Genomic DNA, 18,434 nt, shown 5'->3' on the forward strand with positions numbered 1-18,434 from the left:
AAAAAAACTCACATAGTTTACTATTTCAAAATATAAAATATTGAATTTTGCGTCTACGGAAAAATGCAAAATTATTTGTTTCATCATCACAGTTATTTGCTACAATATATTTGAAATGATTTTTTGAAAAACTGCATATTTTCTTTTCTGAAGCTTAAAAATTATTTACCAATATAATCTTTTGTTTAACAAACTTTAAATTTTCCAGTAAGGTATCTGAAAAATTAATACTTCTAAAAACCAACTTACGGCAGGCTGACGACCTGTTGTGCCAACTTATTGTCCAGTATGAACTGACTGAACCTAGGGTCAGAAGCAGGAATGACGCTTCCATAGTTCTGTAAGGTGGAATAGTGGCCAGTGTCATGGGCCGTGGAAGAAGATGGCTGTGGGGGAAGGGAGCGGGGCCGATGGGGCGCAGAACCCTGGTTGCTGCAATCGCCGGGCCCCGTGAACGTAAAACCTCTGGACTCCACACCTTCTGAAACAAACGAAGATATGAATAGGTTATACAAAAGAATATGAGCAGATTATGATTACTTGATGTCCCAAGTTCCTCCGCGTCTATTGTAGAAGTAGTTTACCAGTTGAGTGAGACGGCTCAATATTTGAGCCAAACCAAGATTCTCTTGATCCAGCAACCAGTTATGTTAAATTTGAATTGGAACTTCGAGGAAGGACTTCATAACCTCGAAAGATTGAGCGTGCACCTGTCACCATTACGTTATTTAGGTTATTTTAATAGTTAAAGACTGTCCGATTCCACATAACACTACTTTGACCTTTAGACGTTAGACGACTGTAAAACTCAAACTCACCAATGGCGAAGTTATAAAATTAAACCCTAATTTTCAGTTTGGTTGAACAGGGCGAACACAAGTACCCCACAGATTGCTGGAGAAGTTACAAATTGAAGCGAATGTGACACCCTAGGTATTGACCCCACGTGGGGGACCACAGAAATGGGTCCAAAAGAGCTCCTTGCAGAGAAAAACAAGACGAAACGTTATAAATCTATATCTCTGTTGTATGATCTGGAAAGGATTTCCTCAATTAATGTGGTTTTCATGACACTAGGACAAGACTTGATGAGAGGACCAATTACACGTCTTTAATGAGGTTTGAGTTCAGGACATTGCCATCAAAGCCTTCAACTGTACCTATTAGGTTATTGGATGGCAAACAAAGCAAGTAGAAAGTTAACAAGTTTTACAAGCATTGTTATTGCATGGTAGTCAGTGGTACTGTCTGCTACCTACTGAGTCTTATGGCACAATGCGCAAAATGTCGGTTTTGCTTTTCCCATCATGCAAAAGTTTTAAAAATTGCTTACTCCACTCGCCACGTGGCGACTAAACGAGAAAAAGTAGAGAGTGAAATTGTTAGTATCATTCCCCACCCGGTTGCTTCTTTTGTCAACACCTGTGTTATCGGTTCCTTTTATGTTTCAGTAGCAACTAGAAACTAGTAATATGTAGTTTCATTAACTTTTTTTTTTAACAAAAAAGAGAGAATTATTCGGAAATTTCAATAACCTTGGCGATAGTACCTTTTTTTTTTAAAAAAATCCGAATCAGCTAGACACAACGAAGGCTTGCTGTACTTTTAGTTTGACTTCAAACTATGATGGTTTAATCACTTCTATCACATAAAACTGAAATAAAAAAAAATCGAAAACTCTATCATTCCATTACATATTTATGACTGGCGCTTCCATTTTATACTAATATCGAGCCTGTGTGCACTTTATTTCAAAATTACTACTACTATGGCAAATGAGGAGAACTTTTCATGGAAAGGTTTTAAACCTACTTCCGCTATAACAGTGGAAACGTGATAAAACTTCAGAAAAGTCCTCGGAAAGAGTTTCTGGATACCGTACCTGTTCTGGGGGCTTGGAGACTATTCAGTTTCCGCAAGCAGCAGCAAGCGGCAACTGGAACTACAAGGATCGTTGTCATGGAAACTGCAACAGGAATGATGAATGACAGCTTCTGATAAAACGGAACAGCCAGATCTTCTTCTTCGTATTGGAACATAGAGCCACCAGTACCTAATAACAACAATGCTTTTTTAATGTAAATATATTTCAATGGTGACGAAAAATTTTCAAGACAAACGGATTTACGTCTATAGTTAAGGCAAACTAAACTTGGCAGCATTGTAAAGGCTAAGCAGGCCCTAATCACAGCATTACGAGGCTGCTAGGTCAGGTTCGCCTCAACTATAGAAGTTTTAAAACTTTCTACTTATTTCGTGCAGTCAGTTTATTTAGTTTTCATTCAGTAGATTGTTATTTGTCTTAAAAAAATGAATAAAATTAAGCCTTAAAACATACAGTACACAATAAAAAAAAAATGCAGTACTATTAGAAGCGTCTAGGAAACTGCGTACTCATGAAGGTTTCTAATAACTATACAGCTTCTTATCCGTTAACGTTGTCATGTCAACAATACATCAGAAGAAGCTGTATCGATAATAGAAACTTTTGTGGAATTCCAATCTCGTAGACATTTTCTAATATTGTAGTTTTCGGTGTTACAATGTAGAATGGTTTCTCAAAACACAAAAATTTTCAATAAGTTACACTGTAAAAAATGAAGGCCTCATCGTTTCACAAAGATTCCAATTGGCTGATGGACTTTCCTTCAAGAATATACGATTTTCCTGGTTCCATTAAAATGATTGCCAACAACAAACTTCACTCGACGTTAAATCCCAGTTGTCACAAATTTGCTGCCATTTGCGATTTTGCTGCGCTTGCGCGCGGACTTAGCTGATTTCAAAAATTTTGCTAAAATTAATTGCAAACATTTCAAATTCGTTAACAAATATGAGATGGCAGCAGATAAAAATTAAAAATCACAAAGCGTTCTCTGATTTAGTTTTTAGGCCTCGGTAAAGATTGAGTTTTGCGTCTTAATTATTAATGGATTCGGTGTCTGATTTTTCTGTCCCTTTTCAGAGACAAATTTTTACCTCAGAAGAGCGTACTGGAATTGCAGCATCACTTCTAATACAAAGCCGAACCCTCAACCTAAATAAAAATGTATAATACTAAGCTGTTTACGCCTAACGTAAAATATTCGCAAAAGACGGACTTCTGTACTCATATTCCAATCATTTTTGAAGTACATAACGTGGTTTACGTTTATGTTAAATAAATATTTCCAAACCATAAAATACTGAAGTGTCATTTTTCTCTTTACATTACAAAGATTATCAGTTATTCATATCCGTAGTTTCATATAATATGTCACGAAATCGCTGTGAAAATATTCTAATCGCATTCATTAATTCGTTGGGACCCTAGCTCAGCCTAAATATAAACAAGCAACACGAAATCTTAAAACCGAAAGCCCAAAAAGCTAAGTCCGCACGCAAGCGCAGTTGAAATGGCAAATTTGTGATAACCGGGATTTAACGTCTAGTACAAACTTCTAGTTTCACCAAAATCTCGGTTCAACTCAGGGCAAAAGTGCAGATGCGTAATGATTGCTGGCAAATATGCTATTTCTAATCGTAGAAGTTTTATCTAACACTCGAACAGCTTGCAAGATGAAATAAAAGTTCATTTCAAATTCGTTCTTTCATGTGGACAATTTTTGATTAATATTTCCCATCTTACAACTTTGAGTTTTACAAGCTCAAACAATTTGGATTTCATTCAAAAATTTACTGTTTTCACCTTTTATTTTCATCACAAAATACAGTGATAAAAAGAATTTGTGATTTTTGACTTGATGCTATGTTGTTAAGCATTCATTTTTCACACGTCTTTTGACCTAAAACCTCTCAAAATCTTTGTTTATTAAATTTATGTGATCATTTTTGTAGTAAATTTTTTCTTCCAATCTTTGGAATATGTTTAATTCTAAATACAAATATCAACACAATACATAATAGAAATTCCATTAAGGTGATTTAGTTTGTTTAGTTTGTTGTGGTTCAAAACTATGCTTAATGTAATTTTTCAATTAAATGTTTGAAGAAAAAAAATGACAGAAATTTTTTTTTTGTAGGATTTAAATTAATGGGCAAGTAAACTGACAAGTCATTATTCCTAATTTGTAATCTTTTAGTATGCTGCTGTGACTGAAAATGCCTTTTTTTTCATTTCATCTGTTTGCTTTAAATCTAAAAAAAAAATCTGTCCAAAGATGCGAAATTTTACTTCAGTATAAATTATACGTTGAGTGGCAATGGTGACAGAATAGAAAAAAGTAATACAACTTCTTGTACTAAAGCTATTTGCAGATTTATGAAGTATTGTAATCAATTCGAATAGTTGTGAACTGAAGAACAAGCAGTAAATATATTATAAAAAAACTGGCAATTTTTTGCTATTTCTTTGTTCAGAGTTATATCAATGAATGGAGTGATGGCTTGATGCAACAAGTCGCGTGAGATTACATTCTTTTGCATCGCTCTAATAATTTCATTGCGATTGTCCGATGGAAGCAACTCTCATAGGTGACAATTACATGAATAGATTTAAGAATTTTTATATTCAAGGTCACTTCATCTACTTAAGATCATTAGAAGGCACTTCATGCAACATTAACCGGGAACACGAAAGAAATGTAGCGTTTAATGGGTTAATTATCTATTATGGAAAAAAATCATCATTTCTTCATTCGACTTTGACATTTAATAATAATTAACTCCATTCTAATGATATAACTCTTTAATAAGTTCTAACTTGAACGTTTAGACATAACAAAGAAGATGTTTTTAAATTTAATGCAGGTTAATTTTGCTGTTCACTTTTTTTCACTTTTACACCCACATAGTATGTATTCCACTCAGCAGAATAAGCAAACGAAGTAGAACAGATGAATGATAGATTAACTGTTCTACTTTTTATAATTTCGTTGTTATAGTTACTTGATGAATCGTTAAAAATCAGCATCATCGGTTTTAATTTAACAGTAGAAGTCACGCCATTAGTGAGAAGATAAAATAATATTCTAATGAGACCCTCTTAATAGCTTTTCAAATGGTTAAAATATTTCAAATCATTGCTACTGTCTTTAAAAATAGTAATAGAACCAGCATTTTATATTTCAGCCGTAGTTTTTCAAATGTTTAAAATATTTAAAATCAGTGCTACTGTCTTTAAAAATAGTAATAGAACCAGCATTTTATATTTCAGCCGTAGCTTTTCAAATGTTTAAAATATTTAAAACCAGTGCTACTGTCTTTAAAAATAGTAATAGAACCAGCATTTTATATTTCAACCGTAGCTTTTCAAATGTTTAAAATATTTAAAACCAGTGCTACTGTCTTTAAAAATAGTAATAGAACCAGCATTTTATATTTCAGCCGTAACTTTTCAAATATTTAAAATATTTAAAATCAGTGCTACTATCTTTAAAAATAGTAATAGAACCAGCATTTTATATTTCAGCCGTAGTTTTTCAAATGTTTAAAATATTTAAAACCAGTGCTACTGTCTTTCAAAATAGTAATAGAACCAGCATTTTATATTTCAGCCGTAGTTTTCAAATGTTTAAAATATTTAAAATCAGTGCTACTGTCTTTAAAAATAGTAATAGAACCAGCATTTAATGTTTCATCCGTAAAATTTGAAAAGACACGTCGAATCTGTTAATAAAGATTAAGGTGAGTTAACAATGTGTACAGTAATAAGGGAGGAAGTTTAGTCTATTTATACATGCATAATTCTAAGCTCGTATCGTATTAGTGAGCTATTTATGAACAATAGACGTCGCAAATGTAGAACAAACCTTAGTTGACAATAAGTGTGTAATTGATCTGCAGAGTGTCAACCCCACCTCTTACATGTCAATCACTTCTACTCTAAGTTGAATTATTAATAGTGATTGGAAAGAAAGTTTCAATGTTTTGACTTCAGTTCTTTACAAACTTCTTGATGAATTTAGAGATAAAACTTTGAGCCAAGACTCCAATCTTATGTCGGACTATACTAAAATGTAAAATAGTATTAAATGTAGTGGGGGGGGAGTCTAAAAATTATAATCTCTTTCGCCAGTCTTTTTAAGCTTAACATTAAATTTACAGTATTATTACATTTGAAAGTTATACAATAAAAACTTTTGATTTTTACGTCTTATTGCAACCAGGCAAAATTTGCCGACACATTGTAGTGCATTATTTATCATATTTACCACTTCTTGCACTACCTACTACTTATAATACACAGGGTGTTCCGTTTTAACCTGCAAAACCTTTATTTTCGCAACCGTTAGTCGTAGATGTATACTTCCAACTGCAAAAATGTTCAAAATCAGATGCAGAGTTAAGATACTGAAAGTTTGAAGTAAAAATGTAAAAAAGTCAAAAAATACAAAAATTAACTTTTTATACGGACTTTAAGTCCCCAATTACACGCTTTTATTAGCTTCACCTGTAAGTATGTATGTATGTATGTATGTATGTATGTATGTATGTATGTATGTATCTTGTAATGGAATCTTGCAGCTCAAATTTCGCCCACTTCCTGTGATCGGATTCTTTTGAAATTTGGCACGCGATCTCAGACCCGATGACAATGCAATATTCTATAATCAAATTAATTAATTAACCCTTTTAATTGTTAGTTTCCTCCAATTTTAATCAATATTTTGGCATAAATCCAACAATGTGAAAAAGGAAAAATTTTTAAAAATACATCAAAAAATGCTCGCAAAAATTATTTAAAAATATCTACAAAAACCTTTAATTTTTCTGCATCAGGCAAAATTTGTTCCAATGTTCCAAGGTAATTAGAACATGAAATATAATTATTTTTAACTAATTTCATGCCAAAATTTAGGTGAGCCTTCAATTGGAAATTCATTGCTGATCAGACCATTGTTGAACAAAACTTTTATTCAAATGCATCTCAAATTTTCAAAGTAATATAAATATGATTTCTGCAAACATACATCGATGACTCACAGTAGCTTCCCATCGGGGTGCCCTTGTCTTAACTTTATGATATTACCTCGCACTCGTTTTATAAATAACTTCGTCGCTTGATAATTCTCCAACATAAGACTAAAAAGCAGAAAAATAAAATAATAGTTTAAAAAACTAAAAAAACACGCTTTCGTAGCAAAATGAACTAAAAAGTGAAAAATAATCTTTGGATGATAGTAGTTGACCAATCACCTAATTTTAATTTAATACAAAATAGCGAGGGGGGCGTCTTATCAGTTGTCTTGAATTTCTTCCATTTGTTGTCCAAGCAAAAATGTAAATAGACAGCATCCCACGCTTTTATACGGACTCTAAGTCCTTAATTAAAAAATAATTCCAACACAAAAAAATTTGAAATAAGTACGACCAATATTCACCGATATATGAAACGCACCGTTTTGTGACTTACACTACTTTTCACTTGCCCTCAATAACACCTTTTGGGGGGAAATATATTGCTTATCAAGTGTTTAAAATTATATGAGTTAATCGAGTGTGGTTTTTCAAATTGTTCGATGTTTTGTAATGTGTTTTAGCGTATCACAGCATAACATTTCCATTTATTTTTGAATACTAGCAAGAAAAAATATAAATACACTTAAGCAATAAATAAATACCTTTGAGCCGAGGAATAACAGGAAATATCCAACGTTGTTTAGCACAAATGCACAGATTTCAGAATACACGTGTTTCGGGGTTTCAAGGAACCCCTTTTTCAATTCAAAGGTGTGAGCTTCTAGATGTAAAAACACCCAGTAAAAGCAATGAAAATGGACAGCAGACAGTTTAAATATCAAAATAAGCAATAACAAAATCAAAACAAGACAAAACGGAACTCAAAGTCAAGATTTATTGCATGATTCCCCCCCCCCCCCAGAGAAAACCGTTAAGCAATTAATATCAGTAAAAAGACCCATAAAATGAATGTTGCTGTCAAAATGAACCGCTTATTAATAAATTAGCAATAAATTTATGTCCGAAAAAATTTTACTACGACTCAACTGCCACATTTAGCGAAAGAAAGAATAAACATAATTCAGGAAAACAGAAAGAAGTTGGAAAACAACAAAAAGTTAAACAAGTACAAAATAAAACATGAAATGGAAACGTAAAGTCAGAAAAAAAAAAAACGCAACCCACCTACAACGCAACGGAGAAAAAATATGAGATCAAAGATTCCTTGAAACCCCGAAACACGTGTATTCTGAAATCTGTGCATTTGTGCTAAACAACGTTGGATATTTCCTGTTATAAATACACTTGTTTTTCTTACTTTGACGACCTGTCATTCTCCTGAAAGGGCGATAAGTTCCAATCTCATCTTCCGTACGGTCCCTTAAAATTTTGAACTGGAATAATATCTCCGTGAGTTTTGGTCGCACAACTGTCAAGATTTTTCTGTCAATAATAGTTTTCAATGGAGAATATTTCCCTAAACATAAGTTAGGGGACCTGGGGCCCGCATAAAAAGTTAAATTTTGCATTTTTTGACTAATTTTTATTTTTGCTTCAAACTTTCAATATCTTAACTCTGCATCTGATTTTGAACATTTTTGCAATTGGAAGTATACATCTAGGACTAACGGTTGCGAAAATAAAGGTCTTGCAGGTTAAAACGGAACACCCTGTATAATATACGTACATTGCGATATTGCGCATTGCCAAACTTATGCTAGGAGCAGGAATACGATAATATCAAAATATTTTATTACTTCTACATAGTCTAAGTGAAGTGGGGGGGGGGAGCACACCAAAGTAGTTTTTGCCCAGCGTCATTGAAAGTCATAGTCGAGCAATGTAACTATAAACGTAGTCCCAAAGAGAGTATTATATGGGTCACGACTCATCATCTTAACCCAATCAAAGATAGCTTCAAATTTCCGTTATGGAACTTAAATTACCAACAAGTCCTTACAACAGCCTTTTCCAACCCATGGTCCGCGGCCCACAAGTGAGCCTTGAACACTGGTCTAGAATCTGAACCAAGATAAATCTTGGCGTTTTAATTTCCGTTTTTTGAGAAAATTCACTTATTGGAAGTACCGTCACTAAAAATCTCTCCCTGGCTTGGAGCCAATAGGGAAATTTTCCATTTTTCTTATAACAGAATATATATCTAATATATCTATATGAAAGATTTTTCATGTTTCTAAGGAATTTTTTCCCTTATTGAAGGTAAAATCTAATGAATCAGAAACTATTTTAAAGAAAATTGCCAAAGAAACTAGTATTAGTTTCAAGCTTCAAGTTAAAAATGCTCCTCCTTTGTTGAACTGAAATGACTAATCAGTAAATTGAGACATTTGGGGGGCTTTTCGATAACTTACCTATTTAAATGAGAGTTTCCATTGCATTAAAAAAAAAAAGACATAGAACTGCATTGAATGTTGCGAGTTATTTGAGACTAAAACTATCCACTTTCAATTCAGATTTCAACTTCCCAACTTCCTCATAGAAGAAAAACAACGTCAAAAATCCCATGAAGCTTTAAGGACTTCTCTTTGACTTTTCTTAGAGCTATGCCAGCTAAGTGAATGCAATGAAGTTATTTTCTTTCTTAAAAATTGTTTTGAAAATTGTTCTTGTACAATATATTTACATCAGACCAGTGATGAAGCATGGGGGGGAAGGGGATTGATATCTCCAGAACTCTTGTTTTCAACACAATTTCAATCCTAGTTACGGTATATTATTTACATTTAAGGACACATATGGACAAACGCCTCTCCTCCCCCCCCCCCCTAAAAATGGCTGTGCAAGAAATATATAGCAGTTACTGGGTCTCAATGGCGTTTTCTACAAAATTAGTGGGCCGCGCAACTAAAAAGGTTGGGAACCGCTGCCTTACAAGATGTTATCAATTCATAACGTATGTATTTTTGGCTTCTTGACCGCCTACGACTTTTCATTGAGCCGACTCGAGTTGGCTAAATCTCTTTAGATCGATTGAGGAGAATCAATTTTTTTGCTTGACCAACCATAACCTTTTACTAGTATAAGAAGAATCCGGCTGGTTTTTCAATCAAGGATGCCCTAAAAGCGTCCAGTGTCACTTTATTTTAGCATATTGAACAATGAGTTATGAGCTGAAAACCTCGAAATTTATTTGCAATTTATTGTTTTAATTTTAAAAGCTGCAATGAACAAAGGAACTAACCGTATTATGCATTGTTTTAGCAAACTGAAATATAAGTCAAATTTATGGTAAAAAAGTTTTAAGATTGGATACGCGTTTTTCTTTTTCTTTTGAAAATAAAGAAAAATTGAAAACCATACTGCAACACGTATTGCAAGACTAGAAAGACCCTCTCCCAAAACCCCCTTTTTTATACAAAAAAATTTTGACCCCAAAAAAAGATCATTATTACCCACTTTCAAGAAAAAAAACTTTTGTTTTCAAAAATTTTTATCATTACCAAAAACATCATCGGAGCCACAGTTTCCTAGCATGGAATTCCCTTCCAACCTAGACACTACGGTTTATGTGTTAACATTTCAGTAAAATATCCCTCCACCCCTACCCCTTAAAAACCAAGTCAATCCGTTCTTGACTTTAATTAAAACGTTCGAAGACTCATTTCCATGACTTTCAACCTCATTAAAATGGTTCTTTCGATGAGAGTTTAGAAGTAAAATTGAGAATGAATTAAAACCACACATATAGAAACTGATGCTTGACAGCAGGGAAAAGGTTAACTTTATCCTGCGATTAAACTTTTGCTTGAAAAAGAATAATAAAAATTAAAGAACAATAATGCGCCTCATTCACTAGCACAGCCAGAAATACTTTCTGGAGGGGGATTTTGATTAAAAAATATACCTTCTGGAGGGGAGTGTTAATGAAAAATACCTTTTCGAGGTTGTTGTTTTTTTTTTTTTTTTTTTTTTCGATCAAAAATACCTTCTGGAGGTGGTTTTTTGATAAAAGAAAATACCTTTTGAAAGGTGTTTTTTGATCCAAACTGCCCTTTCATATGCATAAACTACTGTTTTCGAATTTGCATTTTTGCCAAAACGAATAGCTTTGGGGGTGTTTTCAACCCCCTCCCATCTCCTCTGCGCCACCCTCATTACAAAAGAAAAACTGAATTTCCTTTCGAACAAACTTACTTTCGTATTCGGTGTGGAACGTTACTACTTCAGATGGGCCGCTGTCGCCGTATCCGTTTCTGGCGGTTACATACAGCCTGTACTGCCCACCGGCCAGCAGTCCACCTACTTTGTACTCCGTCCTGTGAGGGTTGAGTGGGATCTTTAACCAATGTCCGCTTCCCTCGCGAATATGCAGTATATATTCTATAAAGAAAATATGTCAAATGTTGCGCATCAATGAAGTTTCCTTTAGCTTGAACATCAAACAATTTTTGACACCGTTAATAATTTTAAATAGTTAAGAGCCACTGTCAGTAAGAATCAGACAGTTTAAGGCATTTGTGATTGTTGACATTTTTAATTTTCATTATTTTCACATATGTTGTTTCTTATCATGAATGTAATGTAAATCCGAAATTTGAGCTTTGTCTGACTTACCGTTTTTGAGAAAATAATTTTTTTAGTTAAGGGGGCATGGCACATTTTTGCTGGTTTTTCAAATTTGCAGTTTTTTATGTGCTTGTTGCTTGAAGCGTCCTTATAATGATATGAATTTTTTAATTGCATATTGTTATATGGTCTTGTTAGATACTGCTACAGCTGTCAAATCGATGACACTACAAGGGCAACGCGCACAAACTCCGTTTAAAAATGACCGAAAATGAATTTTTGCCACACTTACATACATCAAAAATATGTAATAAAATCGGTGTCACTATAAAGGCGCCAGAAGATATTGGAACTTTTAATTGATAAATTTCACAAACACCCAAATATTTAAAATCTAACTACAACTGTCGCCCTCATAGCAGAGATCTGATACTAAATAAGTTTGATAACCAACATGTTTGTCTAACATTTGCACACAAAAAAATCGGTGTCACTCCTATTATTTTTGGAAATATAATCATCCAAAGTTAGTACGTTATGGCGGTTTTTTTTTTTTTTTTTTTTTTTTTTTTTTGAGCAACCACGATTGCTTTTTGTTCTCATTTGACTGTTTTGATGTTCTTTGATTTTATTTTCTCACCACCACCCTCTGCACCATCACCGTCGACCGGCTCCTCACGATGCTGCTCCTATAGCGAAAACCGTCTCCAGGTTGCATCCATGTCCTACACATACGCGCATACATACACAACTACACATACACACACACACACGCACACACATATACACACAAACACATACACACACATACACCTACACACACACACACCACATACACACACACAAACACATACCGACACCTACACATGCACACACACACACACACACAAACACATACACACACTCATACAAACAACTACCCACACATTCATGCCTGCACACATACACAAACACATATGCCTACACGCACAGAAACATAACCCCCACATACACACACATCATACACACAACTACTCACACACTTATGCCTGCACACACATGCCTACACACACATACACATACTCCTACACACAACACACATACCCCTACACACAACACACATACCCCTACACACAACACACATACCTCCCACACACAAACACACACGCCTACATACACACACTCGTGATTGCGAAAAATATAATTTGAATTCAAGCTGTCAAAATTCAAATTATTTTTTTTTATATTTATTTATTTATTCTTTTCACACCCAGATAGTTTTTTTGAAGATATTTATTTTTAATTTAATACAAAGAAGTGTACCTTTTAACATAAACAACTTTGGGCCTAAGAGCATCTTTTTCTTGAATAGAAAATGCCCCTTTTGATATAGGTACAGGCGGATCTATTGTGCATAATATGTCTAGATTATCATACCAATGCTCGTCTTGTTTTTTCGGCCAAACAAATTTATTTATTCGAATTGTTCTTGACATGCATTTGACCTTAACTTGCAAATAGTCAACTCCTACTATTTTTCCGGGATACCATCTTTTCCCATGCTTTAGTACTACAAAATTACCAGTTTTCAATAAGAGATGACCGTCTTTCTGTAACTGGTTGATTTGATTCTTAATGTTTTTTTCGTTTTGGTCTATGTAATCCTCAAGTTCTATTTCAGATTCTGAATGTTCGCTTTCTTCAATATTCTCATTTGATGTATTTGAGAATGCCATCGTTTTTTTTTTCTTCCATCGAGAAAAAAGGGATGGGATTTGGTTCATAGTACAATACTCTGAAGTAGCGAACAGTTTTTTCCCGTTATGAACTGCATTTCTCATTAAGTGTGCAACTTGACTTGGATGTTGTTTTTTCCCGGTATATTCACTAATCATAAATTGTTCTTATAAATGCTGTTTCTGCTTTGAAGTGAACTTGAATTGAGCTCGTAAAGATAGGACCCGTCCAATTTCATTAAATTGAACTTGTGGCAATGCAGGGGTATGTATTATAGTTGAACAATTTGATGCATTTATATAAGATGTTTGTAAGAGCTTCTCACTGCACATCTTTAGTACACAATCCATTTGTAAGTTAAGGTCAAATATATGTCAAGAACAATTTGAAGAAGTAAATATGTTTGGCCGAAAAAACCAAGACGAGCACTGGTATGATAATCTAGACATATTATGCACAATAGATCCGCCTGTACCTATATCAAAACGGTCATTTTCTATTTAAGAAAAAGACGCTCTTACTGCCCAAAGCTGTTTATGTTAAAAGGTACACTTCTTTGTATTAAATTAAAAATAAATATATTCAAAAAACTATCTTGGTGTGAAAAGATTAAATAAATAAATATTTAAAAAAACGCCATAACGTACTAACTTCGGATGATTATGCTTTCAAAAATAATAGGAGTGACACCGATTTTTTTTTGCGCAAATGTTAGACAAACATGTTGGTTATCAACCTTATTTAGTATCAGATCTCTGCTATGAGGGCGACAGTTGTAGTTAGATTTTAAATATTTGTGTTTTTGTGAAATTTATCAAATAAAAGTTCCAATATCTTCTGGCGCCCTTATAGTGACACCGATTTTATTAAATATTTTTGATGTATGCAAGTGTGGCTAGAAAATGATCTAAAAACGTAGGTTTATTTACTGTTCTCTCCCATTCGGACTCGTTTCCAAATAGGGAAGTTGCAACCTATTAAATGTTCATATTTTGACAATTGGATATTGTTAATTGACCCTCAAAACTAAAAAATTCACCATTGCCGAATTTTAAAACACCGTGATTGATTTTTAATGAATTTTTAAAAATCGACGTGCAAAAGTGCGCGCTTCTGAAACGTCACAAGCTTACGTCACAGGGCAGTAATGGGCAGCCTTCCGCCGAAGATCCCTTGTTTTCGCTACGGACATTTTGAGCGCGCTGATATTTTTATTTTTTAGAAATTCAATAATGCTTTTGAACACACTATGGAGGCCGGATTCGTTAAAGCACAATCTAAATATCTTCCTCTAGTAACATCAATGATGATATTCGAATATTTCCGAGAGGATGAGAGGTTTAATGTTCCAGAAACGCGAGGAGTTAAATGCGAGGAGGTAAGCCTTACGTTTCGTCTTTGAAGCCAACTGCACGTCGTTCGGCTTCTCCTGCGGCGGAAGAGCGCATGACGTCACTTCCTGTGCCATTCGACGTCACAATCGCTTGAAATTTAAAAAAATAATTAAAAAAAACTACTTATCGTATCGCAAAATTTTTTTCACCTATAATGTTCATACATGTTACTCTATCATATAAAAATAAAATTAAAAAATCGAAAACTTTCCTATTGGAGACGTGGAGATAACTGGCGGCGCTATCTCTCGTTGGTTATTCCACTTATCTACTTTCAGTGTTAGGAACAATGGTGGTTGCCTATTGGGTGTCTTAACCAAGGACCATCACTTTCGTTGTATTGATAAGGCAAATGCCAAAAGTTAAATGCCCTCTTCCACGTTTAAGAAAATTAATTCTGCTTATTCATTACCGCTGAGATAAATGAATCAACTCGAGTGGTAATAGTTTAAATATTTAGACTGAATCCAAATACAGAAGAGAAAAAATAAAAGAGCAAAAATTTGCAAAATATTTTTATAATTGTGTTAGGTCAAACACAAGTTAAAATTCTTGTTCTTTTCTATTTCCCTGAAAACAGGTGCTATGTCTACGCTCATACGCTAACCCTTTTCCTTCAATCTTCAACATAATGAAGGGGGGGAGCGCAACAAAAGGCACTCGTTTTACGATCGTTTTACAAATGTCATGACGCATTGCCACAACGCACGTGGTTTCATCCCCCTTCGGCATGTTGAGGACAAAAAGACAGGTTGGAAGACATGATTGTAGACAGATCTACACAGTCTGCCTATTTGATGGATACGACATTTAACATGGGGAAGTTTGAAACTACCAAATTCTGTATTTAAATCAGGATTTTCAAGTACAAAACTGCATTTTCATAGGGGTTTTTTCCCCTTTAGTTATAACGTTTTAAGAAGTTGTGACACAGGTTCAAACAAAAAAAAAACATAAATTCTTCAAGTATCTATTTTTATAAAATTCACATTGTAATGGATTTGTAACGAACTCTTTTAATCAAAACCCTTATAAAACTTCAGAGAAAAAGATTATACGATGATGTTAAATAAATGATTCTTACGTGTGGCTGATGTTCTTTTTCTGCCTGTTGGTTCCACCTTCAATGTAATAACAGTTTGATCCACAGACAGTAGACTCACACTAGGAACTTGCGGGGATTCTAACGAGAGAGAAAAACGCATTCATGACTCAATTTACGAAAATCGTATTTTAATCCCTAAGTGGGTATCGACACACCAGTAATGTGTAATTATTTCTAGAAATAATATTTTAAAAGTCACTGGGGATTTTAATGTTTTATTGCCAAACATACAGTATTTAATAGTTTTTCTATTGGTTCATATGAAACCTATGCATCTAATTTCTTACGCTAGATGAAAATAATTTATTACTTTCGAAATAGATAGGAGTGGGTGGCCCAAAGCGGGTAGGTTAACGAGGAACAATCGAAAATTGTAGTTTTTGGCTTTTTTATCGTAACAGTTTCGATTTTATTTCCTAGAAGGGATCTTGAACTTCAAAAGTAAAAGTGATGCTTGCAGTGCTTCAAACCCAATATTTATTTGTTATCAAACATTACAAACACTCGAAAAACTCACTTTGCCCAACCAGGGGGCATAAAGCGGTTAAGCCGTTCGGGTAAAGCGAGTAAGTTTAATTAAGTGTGATTTGGTACATTTATCAGTCAAATATGAAGTAATAAATGATTAAACCAATTGACGAGCTAACTGCTTTCATTAAAAAAAAATGGAAAATAAAGTTATATTTATCGAATTTAAGTTAAAAATCTAAGTCAGCACATTTGTTTATAAAACATAAAGAAGTAATTATTTAAATAAATAGATTAGCAAATTTCCATCATAAAAAAAAACTTTTTTAAGTTATACTTAAAATCTAATTCAGTAAATTTGCCAGCAAAACACGTAGAAAGCAGACATACCGGCTTTGTCCTACCCACTTTGTCCGAAAGCACGTTTATATTTTCTTCTATATCTAATGCAGAAGAAAATATTGGTTTCGTGCAAATTTTCGAATTTCGAATTTTGACAGATTCGAACGTTTTAAGGTATGCTGAGTTGATTTCGACCATTTTTGGAAAATGGCTACGAACCATCAGATTTGCAATACTTGTCATACCGTAAGAAAAGTTTTCTATAGCCAATGTCATAAGAATTTTCCTCTAGAGAATAGAGCCAGCTTGTCACAGTTGTGCTCCTGCTTACAACCAATTTCACAAAAGCTCTGCAGCAGAAGTTTCGCAGTTAAAAGCACAACCAGGGGCGGCAAATAGGGGGGTCAAGAGGGGGCGGTTGCACCCCCAAATTTTTCAATGAGAAAAATAAAAAATGGATAAATTCAATTTAGATATAGAAAATCATTTGCCTGCATTTTCAGATCAGAAAAAAACTGATGGAGAATAATGGTTTGCCTTAACTAAAGAAGTAATTACTTCACATGGATTAAATATTTCAAAATTGTGTAATCTATGTTATGATGGTGCATCTTGTATGAGATGTCCATACAGTGTTGAGACTGCGCAATTTTTACACTTCAACTCCATGTCATTTTACATAAATTTAATGCTCTCATTATAAATTAATGTTTAGCTAGTAAGTGTTCATTGATTCCCTGTACTGGAAACACATTTTAGCAACTCGATGTAGGTATTATATGCTTTCATAGAAATTTTTTGTAAAGATATGCTATTTTTGAAAAACTTCCCACATCAAAAGTTACTTTCATATCAACAGATATATCTTGAGGCTCTTTACTTGACAATCTCTGAGTGACATAAATGGTATTCAAGAGTTAAACCTATAAAAGCTCCGTGGAAGAATTACTGGAAAGCGACCTTCTCAATGATAGAAAATCTAATGTTATTTTAATATGTATGACTTTGTTTGAATTTTTGTTTACTTTATTTCCTGCGGAGCGTTTTCTGAACAATGCTACACTGAATCATAAAAATTTCAATCTCAATTGGATTATCAATTGAAACTCTTAGTAATTTTCGCACTAATGCATACTTGAACCAAGTGTGGAACTTCGTGACAGAACTTTCTATAACAGTTTTTACTGTATGCCAATGTTGAAGAGGTGACAAAACCCATATGAAGTTGTAGTCAAAATATTAAATTAATATTTTGAATAAAATAATCAACTCAGTTTCTCAAGAAATCGAGGCAGGATTTGATGAGATACATTTCTTATCGGTTTTAATTTCAATTACGTAGGTTAGTTTGTTGGTTATAGAAACCGAAAAAGAATATTACACTTATACACAAGCGCAGCCAGAAATTCCTTATGAAGGGAGTTTTCTGATCAAAAATACCTTCTGGAGGAGTTTTTTTGGTGAAAAATACCTTCTGGAGTGGTTCTTTGATCAAAAATCCCTTCTGGAGGGGATCTTTTGATCAAAACAGCCCCTTCATATGCATAAATTACTGCATTAGAATTTGCGTTTATGTTAAAACCAATGGCTCAAGGGGATGTTTTCACCCCTCCTCGCTGCGCCACTGCAGTTATAAGAAAAATTTATAGCATGAGGGAACAGCAATTGTTTTGCGAATTTCGACTGTACTTTTTCATGACGCAAAATAAATACTAGCCCAATTTAAAAAGCTTTCTTGATTATTTTAAAGACAGAAATCTGAAAGAAGTGTGTTTTTTAACATAACTTTCTTGCTTCCATTGTTTTTTTGTCTGTTTCAATCTGGTCAGTCATTTTAAAAATGACCTTTGTGTCTCAGGAGGTTAGAGAAATACTTTCGAAGCGCAATGTGGCAAGCGAGACCTTCATCTTTAGCTATACTGGAAATAAAGCAAAACACTAAATATTGATTAAATATAGTTACAAAATTTTCTGTTCTTCCT

General features: G+C 33.8%; 1 protein-coding gene across 1 annotated transcript in view; it reads right to left on the bottom strand.

Moving 5' to 3' along the window:
* Nucleotides 1-245: 245 nt before the first annotated feature.
* LOC129219937 (cell adhesion molecule Dscam2-like) overlaps nucleotides 246-18,434 on the bottom strand; it is a 40,056-nt gene continuing 21,867 nt past the window's right edge. The window contains exons 11-14 of the mRNA XM_054854253.1: nucleotides 15,622-15,720; nucleotides 11,056-11,241; nucleotides 1,883-2,023; nucleotides 246-481 (exon numbers count right to left, since the gene is read on the bottom strand). Of these exons, the coding sequence (XP_054710228.1) occupies nucleotides 246-481; nucleotides 1,883-2,023; nucleotides 11,056-11,241; nucleotides 15,622-15,720 (662 nt within the window). The remainder of the gene's footprint in view (nucleotides 482-1,882; nucleotides 2,024-11,055; nucleotides 11,242-15,621; nucleotides 15,721-18,434) is intronic.

This window comes from Uloborus diversus, chromosome 4 (assembly GCF_026930045.1).
Source record: "Uloborus diversus isolate 005 chromosome 4, Udiv.v.3.1, whole genome shotgun sequence".
Taxonomy (NCBI): Eukaryota; Metazoa; Arthropoda; class Arachnida; order Araneae; family Uloboridae; genus Uloborus; species Uloborus diversus.